General features: G+C 40.2%; 2 protein-coding genes across 2 annotated transcripts in view; one reads left to right on the forward strand and one right to left on the reverse strand.

Annotated features, from left to right (window-relative positions):
* The first annotated feature begins 592 nt into the window (after window positions 1-592).
* Window positions 593-2,899, forward strand: gchfr (GTP cyclohydrolase I feedback regulator). Its single transcript, XM_085392010.1, has 3 exons — window positions 593-751; window positions 1,269-1,363; window positions 2,316-2,899. Exons 1-3 carry the CDS (start codon window positions 716-718, stop codon window positions 2,443-2,445), a joined length of 261 nt encoding a protein of 86 aa, XP_085248136.1. The 5' UTR covers window positions 593-715; the 3' UTR covers window positions 2,446-2,899.
* A 7,552-nt stretch (window positions 2,900-10,451) lies between these two features.
* The window catches only part of dnajc17 (DnaJ (Hsp40) homolog, subfamily C, member 17), a 34,651-nt gene continuing 32,444 nt past the window's right edge, over window positions 10,452-12,658 (reverse strand). Inside the window, exon 11 of the mRNA XM_085390799.1 lies at window positions 10,452-10,725. Within this exon, the coding sequence (XP_085246925.1) occupies window positions 10,600-10,725 (126 nt within the window). The 3' untranslated portion in view covers window positions 10,452-10,599. The remainder of the gene's footprint in view (window positions 10,726-12,658) is intronic.

A 12,658-nucleotide genomic window follows, 5' to 3' on the forward strand; every position in this document is an offset into this window, starting at 1 on the left:
ATCCACAGGACATTACATTCATATTACTGATCTTATCGGAGTTCCCACCATTGTTGCTTTCCTTTGGTCTGTGCCTTTCATTTCCCTCCCAGTCACAAGAGTGATCCAGAGTTATTATTACCGAACTCAGGAGGAAATTAATAAATCTCTGGGAAGGAGAGAATTCTAGACAGTGCAGGTTTAATATAATACATGCATTAAACAAATACATGCAAATACATAGAGCAGACTGTACGACAGCGACCACGGAAACTGAAATTGCATTTCTTTCCACTTGCAGTAAGTTGCCTGAAAATGAAAGAAAATGTGTAGCACAATTGGTTGTGGCTGAAATGTAATTTAATAAATGTGTAGCTTATTAAATAAATTCCCATCCAAAGAATGATGAGATTTTAAAGTCAACTTTCGCACTGGAAGAATAAAAAATGACTTAGTTAAATGAAACTATAAATTAACATTTCCTTCTCGTACATGCACATTGCCCCGCGTTTCTCATATCAACAAACCAGCGATCCCAGTTGAACAAGACCCTGTGCAGAGCGGGCTGTTGACAGATGCTGAGAGGGGTTCTGTGATTGGCTCGTCGCGGTGGGTGTTTCCGCATTCCGCTAAGCGCAGTCAGCTGGAGCTCGAGTTGAAGAGGGCACCGTTTATCTGTGAGGACACCTCTTTCAGTCACTCCTGGGGGAATACCGGAGCAAAGCTAGCGAGCGGGATGCCGTACATGTTCGTCAGCACACAGATTCGACTGGTGTGTATCTTGCATACGTAAACGACTCCCATCATCCTGTCGGGGGAGGCGCGTTTGACTCGCAGATGTGTTTATTTGACTGCAAACAGCGCGCACACTAGCCTACTGATCAGCCAAGGTTGGTTATGCAATGGCCGGTAATATTCGGCACGCTGGGGGGGGGGAAAGTTATGGTTACAAAAGACGCGAGAAGCGTGCGTGGGACCTTTTTGTATGTGTGTGTGCCACGTCAATTAAAAACACATGTTGCTCAGTTGTCGGCCTCTTGTTTGCGCATGTTCATTTTGATGTCTCCACGACTCCAGCAGCCTAATTCCTCCAGTACCCTTTAAGTATATTGGATCATCTATTTTTAGCATGTTCAGATATTGGAGATTATCATGTGCACCTGCCAGAGGGCTGCAGGTGCAATCAGTGAGAGCTGTACAGACAATTTTTTTAGGGATGCTGTCTCCCCCCAATATTTCTAGAGTAAGTTCTAAGCTGTGTGGGTAATACACTTAATGCTGCCTTGCAGGAGAACGGTCCGACAAATGTGGGGGATGAATTTTCGGATCCAGTGGTCATGAATTACCTGGGAGCGAGGAAAACGACTATGCTGGGGAACAATTTGTGAGTACCTAAGTCAGTAATCATGGGAGCTATATAGGTCAAATGTGGGAAGCGTGTTATGATGGCCCTGAGAGGTGAAATCTTTTGCAGCTAAAACACAACGGAAGTTGAATAAATCAGAACGGAAGTGTTTTTGGGGTGACGGTAACACCATGGAATAGCAGGAGGAAGACGCAAGGCACTGTGTGATTTAATCACATGATTTATATAAACCATAGATGTTTGCTATTAGCCATTTACTGTAGCTGATCCTTCACCTTATTGTCTCCCAAAAAACACTTTAGTTGAGGGTCTTTGCAGCGTTTTTCTGTTTTCATTTTTCTTAAATTGTACTGTTTGACCTCAGAGCTACCATGTGAAACACCCAAGGATAAATGGTTAAGTTTTATAAGCCTATCTCAGCTCAAGCTTTTAAGCACCATGAGGCTGATGTCTCTTACAAAGATTGACAGGATTTTGCTCCTGATTCAATAATTTTTGTGAAACAATTTTTATCAGTGATTGTAAATGGGTAAGATTTAACCATTGCCTCCATTCTGATCTTTAGCTGCACACAGACGTGCAGACTTTATTTCCAAGTCTACTGTAAATTTGCTCACAGTGGGCAGCATATCCATATTTAGGCACTTAAAACTGATGCTTTGTACATTTTGGCAGTTAACATGTACATGTTGACAGCAGAGCTGAAATCGGGTCGTATAGAAGAAAAGGCTTCAGTGTGGTTGGGGAGGGGGGAGGAAAGCTGCTGCCTTGCAGATTTGGAGTAAACCGTTCAAGGTGATGGAATACAGATCAGGGAGGTGTTGCCATTGGCAATCTGATTCAAATGAAACAAGGTGTGGAAGGAAGTGAACAAGCACTAGAACAATTAACAGCACTCTATTTTCCAAGAGAGATGCAGAAATCCCCACATCTGTGGAAAGCAGAATTGCTTTGTTTATGCTTGTTTCAGTTCCGAGTATCACGTGGATGACCCACCTCGCCTGGTGCTGGACAAGCTGGAGAAGATTGGCTTCCGTGTGGTGTCCATGACAGGTGTGGGACAGACACTGGTGTGGTGTCTTCACAAGGAGTTGGAGTGATGGATCACAAAGATACCGTACTGGGAGGGCGGGTACTTGTATAAGCCTTTAAAGGGGTAAATGAATTCTGCAGAATATCCCTGTTTTTACTCTATACATTCTACATTTAAGATATTGGCAACTATAAAGTAACGCCATAGTCAAACAAAAGTAAAGTTGAGATTATCCCTTACATAAAGTCTCAGATTAGATGATAGGTCACCAGATTCAGGGGATTACTGAAACTACAGGGGTTTGCCTTTGTCAATACTGTTTAGCACTGGTGATACAGTGTAGTGACCAGAGTAGATTTATCCTGAACCAAGCCTCACTTTTTTCTAATTAAAACACTGGAAACATTTGTACATGCATCGCTGTGTAAAGACAATTCTTCTTTAAAACATGTGTTTCTAACTTAATGATGTCATTATGTGGATTGTGTACTTATTATTAAAAGTAATCAGTTTAAACATAATGTGTAATCGTCTGAAAATCTGTAAAACAGAGGCATACAGGACATCAAAAATAAAACACGGTAAACATTATTGTTACTTGTCGTGGGCTGTTACAGCTCTGTGGAGCATTACAGGGTCTCTACACGTTTGAAGATGAGACTCTAGTGTCGCAGGAACACTGAGAGCAGAAGTCTGGCTGCGAGAGCCAAAACACTCTGGGTGGTTTCATTACAGCCTCGGGTCTGCCAACAAATGTCTGGGGCCAGCCTGGATCGCTAGCCCGCAAACCAGAAACGTTGCCAACTAGCTCACAGCCAAACTCTTATCAGACCTGCTGCCTCACACATGACTTAGCATCTACCTCCCTGCTAAAGATTAAAAGGAGACGGTGCTTCCCAGTTCTGTTACCGCAGACATTCCAGATACTGTTTGGGTACACCGCAGTGACTGCTTCGACACAGACAATGTGAGGAAAATTGGAAGCAATGAGATACCGTGAGGATTCCGTGCCGCTGCCATAATTGGTGATATGACAGAGCAACAGGCTCATCCATCCTGGTTTGCATGCAGCACAAGCCACTGTGGGCTTGGGGCAGAGTTGGTGGCGAATGCATTTCCTGTGACTGTATTTCCTTGTGTCATTTGGACAGAGTTTGTGTGTTCCCCTTGTTTTGTTTTTTTTTTCTTTTGTTCACATCGCTGGGATATTGAAAGCAGCTATGCGTAAACAAAACCATGTGATGAGGGGATTTTGCAGGAGGAGAGGCGCAGATGTCTCCCAACACACTGCTGTGCTCCACAGCTGGACATTGTGTAACAGCCACGGTGAGGCGGTGCAGGAGTGGCGGGGAGATGGATGGCTAGATTGGATGTTTCGAAGCTGCACTGTGGCTCCTAAATAACACAATGACAGGAGAAAGCACCGCCATACAGGCCTGCAAATGCAGACACGCGATTATGCAATAGTTTTCCCCCATAGGGAACAGGGGAAAAACAGACTGTTCGAACCTTGTTACGAAACCCAGGGGTGACCACAGTAGTCTGGCACGGTAAGGCTTGCCTTTATGTGGGTCACAGAGAGGTAGCACGTCACTTCAGAGAACTTAAATGAGCAATACAGAATCTTCTGGATACGTATTACATAAGCCTATTGCGCAACAGTTTGCTTGTAGAACAACAAAATCAGAAGTGTGAGAATTTGTTTTTGAGGCCACTGTCAGAAAAAGAACACCAAATTTCTAGCTTTAATTTACGCTGGTTAATGAGTTATGACGTGATCCATGAAAGCCAAGGGTGGAGTGGGGCGAGTGAGTTTGGTTGCACTGAAACAAGCTCAGCTCTACATCAAGAGGGTGGGCTTTAAATTAATGATTAAAACAATGGTGCATTGGTTTTGAAAAGAAAAAAAAAAAACTTCATCAACAGTTGGATGATAGGAAGACTGATAAAGCTTGTGTCTGTGGGTTCAGGCCTAAGCCAGAGCCAAATTAGGTTATGCGCCAGACTGTTTCTTGGCTCAGACCAGTAACTTCCCAGAGTCTCCACTGGTTACCTCACAATGACGGCATGACTCCAGAAAGTCATCTGCCAAGAAATAGTTCAGCACCTAACAGCCTGTCAGAGTGTTGCTTTTATTTTTTTCACAATTAGACTTACCCACAATAAAATGTGTTAATTAGTGGGCTTTAAAGCAGCTAGGAACGTAAGCAGGTGTTAAAGTGGGATTTGGCAGGTGGGGGAACCCTAGACTGGGTGTAGCTGTGTAACGTGGTGAAAAGAACTACTTACAAATAAGTCACATAAGCTGTTTTGTGGCCTCCAGTGATATTTCCTGTACAGACTGGGATGATCCGGCATTTTGCCGCTACTAGGATATTCACTGCTCTTTGTGGATTTAGCCAAATGAATTCATGAAAATACACTCAGATGTTTCATGATCTATATGGCTGATTTCCAACCCATAGACACAATAAAGCTAGTATGAAAGACAGACTTCAGAAAGTAAATATAAATTCATCGATCAAAATAAATTGATGTCTGCAATCGCTGATGCAACCAAGTAACAGTAACCGAGATGTAACCAGTACAACTTCGTGCATCACTGCAAACTAACAGTTCAGCTTGCACTAAACTGCCCGGTGTTTTCATGCAGCCTTTGAATAACACAACATTTAGTGCGCTACAGTTAGTTTTGCAAGATGTTTCATGAAAACATAATTTAGCGAAAAACGTGATGTAGAAAGCCGATAAATGATTTTAAAAAGTGTAAAGCGTATCAGGACATCACATGTAAACTTTAAATTTCAAGTTTATCAAATGTCACTTGCTGAGCAGTGCTCACCTTTGGGGGAAAAAAAGTTCAAATATTTCTCCCATTTCTGCTCTTTCTCCATCTATTAGTGTTGCACATGAACATTTTTTTTCAGCAGCTGTACTTGCTTGCAGATGCATAAAAAATTAACTTCTTCAACAATAATAGCCATTAACTTGCCAATCAGATTTAATTAATTACGTTAAAGCTCAGCCAAAGTCACTAATATATTAAGGCATTTTCTTTTATGTTGTATATGTACTGCGGAGCAGAGCTGTCAAACTCATTTTACATTGTGGACCACACACAACCCACTTTGATATGAAGGGCCAGACCAGTTCACTTTTATTTATATAGCACTGTGATGGGAAGCCACACAGGGTAAGCTCCACACCTCAACACTAGTTGCTTCACTTTAGTTAAGTTTGCAGTCGCTACTTTAAATATATTCTACTTATTGTCCAATATATTGTTTCTTTTCTTTTCTGTCACACCTTCAAATGTTTATATGGCGTGCACACATATTAACACTGCAATGTCAAAGTTCTGTTTTATGTTATATTAATATATCTTTCTTTCTTTGAGTTACCTGGGGTTTGGTTTCTCCTTCCTGGTTGGCAAAAGATGTGGCAAACGGCTGGAAGAGCTGAAGTACTGCTGACAGCCTAATTGGACAAAACCACATGCTTCATTGCCTGGGGGTTGTTTCAAGTTTGTTTAATTGTTTTGTATTAGTTGGTTATACTCGCCCTATGACAGCTGGGATAGGCTCCAGCGCCCCCCGCGACCCTGAAAAGGATAAGCGGAAGCGAATAGATGGATGGATGGATAGTTGGTTATATGGCAGCCTTTTTTCCCCCCTTGTGTGCCATTTGGTTTAGCCAAGCCAGTATTTAAGTTACCCGTGTGTCATTTCAGAAGGTCAGCTTGTCTTATGTTTGTTTGTGGTTTCGTTAGTTGTTATTTTGAGTTTAGCTTATTGAGTTGACCTCTTTTATTGGTCTGCCTGTTTAAGTTTTTTGGCTTTGTTAATTATCTTTCATATTTTTGGGTCAATAAAACCCCCTTTTTTAAAATTAAACACCTGTGTCCTTTATGCCTTACTGCTTGGTCCCTGACAAGAACCAAATCACAACTGAGATATTTGAATGTATTAAAAAAGATGTTTATTTTAAACTGTAAGTTTCGGTTTTTCTGCATGATAAATAAATGCTGCTGTAATGAAAGAAATCTGTTTCTGAAAAGAAACTGTGGTAGAAACTGAAAAAAGTACTTTCCTGTCACTTAATTGTTTATTACATAGTTACTTTGTTTTGGTATGAATATAGTAAAAGCTGTAAAAACTAAGGAAATACAGTTAAAGTTCCAACATTTATGCCCTCCTTTACATTTTCAAAGGCCATGCAAATATAAATGGACCAGATTTGAGTCGTTGTCGATCAGATTCTAGCCCCCAGCCCATATGTTTGACACCCCTGCTGCACAGTGTACTGTATATACATTTTGTGGTGAATGTTCATGTTTACAATAAGAAGGTCAGTTGATGTACACACCGTCTCTATAACCCAAAAGCTCAAGCTTCAGATTGCTCTGAACACTGGTTCTCTTACTCTTGGGTTTGCATGATGATAAAGGGAGAGGACATCCCCAACATGGTCATCGGAGGGCCACAACCACCTTCTGTTCAAAGCAAGTGTTTGCAAGGAACTGCTATGGCGTGTAAATTACACAAAGCTACTCACTCTCGTCAGTCGCAAAATAAAAACTGGATTTGAAGATCCATGAAGAAGTAATTTTTTTATTTTTTTTTACCATTTGTTTGAGTTTTATAAAATAAAGGATTTGCATAGAAAATGCACATGTTCAATGTCCACCAAAGATCAGACCCAGGAGTAGACAATTTCTCTAGTGAATACAAAGAAATGGGAAAAATCATCTAAACCACCAACTCTATAATGGAGGGCCTCTAGTATGTTCACTTTTCATCACACAAGCCCACAAGAATTCCATAAAAGCCTACCTTGTGTTCCAATCGCAGCCTGATTACTGGTTTAGCATGGACGAAAAAACGATTTCCACGTAGTTACACCAGAGAGTCTGTGGTTTGGATCAGGGCTTCTGAATGAGAGTGCAGACAAGAATGATTTTTTTTTTACATCACACTTGTTTGGCTTGAATAATGAGGCAGTGAGTAGTCACACTGAACCAGACAATGGTTGACAGATGCAAATTACAGCATTATGCAACTTTGATTATGTGTGGTGTAGCAAGGCCAATCTCTTTGGGCTCTCTGTCCACGTGAGGCACAACAACAGTCTGGAGAGCAAGATAAACCTCATTTTCTAGTCCTCTCATAGGGAACATCAGTGCAGATCTCAGTCTGTCTGATTTAATTCATTTATTTATTCCATATGACTGGTTTATTTCCCTGTGCTCTCACCTCCCAAAGAGACTGAGCAATAAGAGAAATCAGTCTGTGATACTTCTAAAAAAAGGCTTCGTTGTTCTTTTGCTGCTTTTATCTGGAAATATATACGGCCTAATCCTGGTCCAGATTACAAATGTTTAAATGTTCCTTGTGATTTAAAGCTAGATTGGGACTTGGTATTATTCATTTAAATGTCACTAATCTTCTTCCTAAACTGGACTTAGTGAAAAATTTGGGTGAACGCATTGGATACTGATATTCTTACATTATCTGAAACTTGGCTAACAATAGCAATTACTGGCAAAGACGTTGCAATAACGGGCTACAATTTTTTTTTTCATTGTGTTAGTGTTGCAATTTATGTAAAAGACTAATTCCATGTTATTCTTCAGTATCTTTTAAGCTTTTACTAAACCGTTTCTTTCTTTCTTTCCTGCATTTAAGCTCCAACTTTTTAAGGACCATTTTATTCCTATTGTAGGTTGTTAGAGACCCCCCTCAGCTATTATTGAGGCTTTAAATTCACTTAGTGACAAACTGTCCACTTTAGATTTTAATGAAATTGGCCCTAAATGAATGCCAGAGATTTTAAATCTGAGGCAGATTGGCTGATTTTTAGACAGCTAAGAAATCGTTCAGCCTTCTTCATTAAAAGCCAAATCTGAATTTTATCTTTCAAAAACTACTGAACATCTTAACGATCCTAAAAAAAAAATTATAACATGTTCTTATAGGGACAAAACTACCAATGAGATGCCAGCTTTTTTTGTAAAAGACGGAAAAATGTGAAATTCTAAACTGCTTTAATGAGTCTTTTGTTTCTTCCAGGTCTTTATTTGAATCTTTACATCCATATTTAAAACTGCCTAATAAACAGGAGGCTCTCTCTTTTACCACTCAAACTGAATCTTTGGACCAATCCTTCAGCTTTTCTCTTCCAAATTTCTTTGAAGACCAGAGGACCTTAAATCTGTTGAATCCAAATAAACCTGCAGGGCCAGATCAGCTTGATCCTTATTTTCTTAAGTTGGTTGCAGATTTTATAGCAGAACCACTAACTTATATTTTTAATCTCAGCCTTTTGAACAATGAGATCCCTGCAATATGGAAATCTGCCTATGGTTTCCCATTGTTAAAAGGTGATCCTTCAGATGTTAATAACTACAGGTCCATATCTAAATTGTGTGTTCTAGCAAAAGTTCTAGAAAACTTTATTAGTGAACAAGTAAAAGAATTTTTGGACAAAATTCGGTTCTTTACCAACAGCAGTCAGGATTCAGAAAACAACACAGCACCATTACCGCTGCTATTAAACTGTTGAACGACATTAATGATGCAATGGACTGCAAAGAATACTGCGCTGCTCTTTTTCTTGACTTGTCGAAGGCCTTCGACACAGTTGACCGAGTCATTTTAGTAAACAGACTAAAGATTTTTGGTCTGTCTGTAAATGTTGTAAGTTGGTCTTCAAATTACTTGTCAGCTAGAACACAATGTGTCCACGTTGCTGGGTGTTCTCCCTCTTTTTGCCCAGTATCCAAAGGAGTTCCTCAGGGCTCCATATTAGGGCCATTACTTTTTTCTCTTTATATAAATAACCTTTCTGAAAATTTATCAAACATTCAATTTCATCTTTTTGCAGATGATACAGTTATCTATTCTTCATCTCCATCAGCAGCACAACTCCTTAAATTTCTGCAGTATGGCTTTGATTTTGTTCAGTTCCGTTTAACTCAACCTAAGTTCGTTTTAAATGCAGGGAAATCCAACTTCATGTTAGTTGTTATTAACGTTTCCTGAGATTAAAACCATTTAATGGACCTAAATAGAAATGGTCACATCTTATAAGTATCTAAGTATCATTATAGATCAGAATTTGTCATTTTAAACTCACATTGAAAGGCTTGTGTCCAAGTTGAAATTATGTTACCTTTTAAAAAAAATCAGTTGTTTCTCTCTCCAAGTAAATGAAACACTTGTTTTATGCAACTTTTTTTTTTTTTACCTTTATTGGATTGTGGTGACCTGCTTTTTATGAATGCACCTGCCCACTATCTAAAAAGCTTAGATACTGTCTACCATTGTGTTTTACGTTTTATTACTGGCTCTTGAAATCCTGACCATCTCTGTAGATCTCCACTTTCTCATTGGTTGGTTTTTATCTATAAATCTCTCCTTGGGCTGGTTCCCTCTTATCTGTGTGTTTATATGTGTAAAAGCCACATCCAATATAGCCTCGCTCTCACAATGTCATACAAATGACTGTAACAAAAATCAGAAGACAACTGGGAAAAAAGCTTTTAAATATGCCGTCCCTGTTTCCAGGAAGGAGGGAGAGGACAGAGAGAATAACTCTTTTAGTCAGTGTGACTGTTTTTATGATCTGCTGTTGCATATTTTGTGCTCACTTGTTTCTATGAAATGTTGTATTTGGTTTGAACTTGTGTTGTATTTGTTGTAACTTTTGTTGCCATGATGGCCTGCTCTCTCTAGGAAATGAGATTTAAATCTTAATTAGACTTTCACCTGGATAAAGAAAAGGATAATAAAATATTACAACACTATAAATAAAGACTTTCTGTCAAAAAAAATACCTAGAAATGTATTAGTACTTAGTGATGCTTAGACCAATAGACCAGTAATCAATCCCCAGAGGCCTGTAATGCACACACCATAGTGCAATTACATAGTCATAAGATGCATTCCAGTCTAAATCATTTTAAATCTCCAAATTTGTATCTACTATCTGGCACTACCCAGCTGTGCATCAAACCCTGCTGGTTCTCACATCTCTTCTCAGGAAAGGCCATGACACAAAAACTGTTTTTTGTTTGTTTATGAAAATTGTTTATTTTGCCACACATCACATTACATACAAAAAAATAATAAAAACAAATAAGAGGCTTTATGAAACTAAAGCCTGATGCAGGATTACATCTAATATTTCTCACAGTGCTGGTAACGAGCTGAGTCCTGTGGTGCTACGACGTGGCAGCTTCCTCCTCGTCTTCCCTCTGCATTTGTTCTATGAGTTTCTGACGTTCGGCGGCCTGCCTCATCCTCATCATCACAATGCTTTCGTAGTCACGCTCATTGGACAGGGAAGCCTAAAGGGGTGATAACAAAAAAGTGGATATTATCATAATGTGAAACAGAGCTACACAGACTAGTAGGACTTACAAAAACAAGATTCATAAGAAGATTTATTTATAGACCAGACAATCAGTTGATTTAGAAAATCAATTCAACAGAGTAGTTTCTATCAGATTTCATGACAGATCAACTTTTAGTTCTACTTAAGGTTCAAGCCACAAAAACCCTTTAATTTTATTTATAAGCAGCAGCGTTTTCATCAGTGAGCAGCATTCCCGTTATAAATGTATGGTGTCCAAGCTTAAACAGTGATAATCCTGATTGTATCACTGAGAGTTCTATTTCTCAGAATTGTCAAAAAAACGTATAAAGCTACAAAAAAATGTCTGTGCAGTCCTCCTCACAAGTAAGCTGAACTTGAAGTGTAAAATCTGTGGAGCGATCCTGTGATCCTGCGACAGAGTCGTAAGAAAAGCCAAACATCTTGGATTTTTAGATCATGACAACAGTCCTTCAAGGCAGCCATCCAACGTTTGGCTAATTCAGGGCTGCGGGACGGCTGGACCCTATCCTAGCTGTTACATGGGCGAGAAGAGAGGTACAGTTTGTTAGTCTAACACAAGGAAAAAAGACAGAGAGAGAGAACAAGTCACAATCAGATTCACTCAGATTCACACCAATTAGGGTCAATTTAGAATCACCACTTAACCTAACATGCATGTCCTAGGAAGCTGGAGTACGTGGCGACAACATGTAAACTCTACACAGAAAGCCTCCAGTGGAGGAAAGATGACTGTGTTAGACACGCAACATCATGTTGCTCATTCAAAGCTGACCACAGACACACACACACACGCAAAAAAACCAAAATGCAGTCAATGTCCAGTTTCTGTTTGCTTTCACAACCAGGCCTTTGAGTGCGGCGCAGAGAGGCAGATTTGGACACATGCTCTCATCTCAGTTAACATTTGCATGACAACATGGTGAACATGCATGAGACAGCAGCCCACAGAGAAACTGTGATGGGGTAATTCCACTGCCTTAGGTCATTAAACCTAAAATGTGGGCTGGAATTGGGCCTGGCAGTTGCTGGCAGGGCTTTGGCTTGGATGATGATGGCGACGGATTATCATACTGTGGGGGGAAATCAGAGAGGGCAGCCACTGGCTAATGGCTAATCAAGCAGGGTGGAACACAGCCCAAAAGGGCTTGCACACCCACACACACACACACACACACACACACACACACAAACATCTGTGCAATGACCAATGCCACACACCGGTCAACCAAGATCGAAACACAAGAAACAGACTGTGATGAAACGAGAAAACACTTTAAGAAAAATTTTTAATCTGACAACTTCAATTTAAAATTCACCAGGATTGTGCTTATACTGTATGTGCAACACAAACATAGGCACTCATGGAGACCATCATCCCATCACTGATTAGGAAGGAAGACCACGTGTACACAAAGAAAGCCATTCTTTGAACAGATTATATCAAGGAAGTCTGCTGGGCCAAGGAAGTGTCTCTTTAACAAGACAGTGAGCTGCAGGAGAGAGTGAGCGTGTGCATTAAGGACGGGGAGTGATCTGATGAGTGGTACGTTTTGTCGATGCACTCGCTAAGGCATCTGGAAAATATCATAGGGACTCCAGCATCCGTGTGCTGGGGAGAAAGAGGGTCTAGTGTGGAGGAAGAAGAAAAAAAGAGAGGGTCGGTGAGGGGGGACGTTACCCTCACTCCCCCCTACGCCACCCCTGGATTGAGGAAAGCTGCTATTATCATTCCAATAACGTGAGCTCAAGCCCCCGTCTGACACGTAACTATGAAATATCACGCGAACACTATTAGGTAAATAAACAACTCTTGTAACTTAAAATTAAACAAAACACAAGCAAATATACAAGAAGCTGTGGAAATCCTCCTGCCTATACAGCAA

Source organism: Rhamphochromis longiceps, linkage group LG19, assembly GCF_057381845.1.
Source record: "Rhamphochromis longiceps isolate RC_006_pf linkage group LG19, R_longiceps_female_GT1.1, whole genome shotgun sequence".
Classification (NCBI taxonomy): Eukaryota; Metazoa; Chordata; class Actinopteri; order Cichliformes; family Cichlidae; genus Rhamphochromis; species Rhamphochromis longiceps.

What these genes read in the sequence shown, in the direction of transcription:
- gchfr (XM_085392010.1), top strand. Translation starts at nt 716, where the DNA reads ATGCCGTACATGTTCGTCAGCACACAGATTCGACTG. An exon ending in TCAGCACACAGATTCGACTG is followed by an intron (nt 752 to 1,268) that starts GTGTGTATCTTG and finishes GCTGCCTTGCAG; the next exon opens with GAGAACGGTCCGACAAATGT. An exon ending in ACTATGCTGGGGAACAATTT is followed by an intron (nt 1,364 to 2,315) that starts GTGAGTACCTAA and finishes TGCTTGTTTCAG; the next exon opens with TTCCGAGTATCACGTGGATG.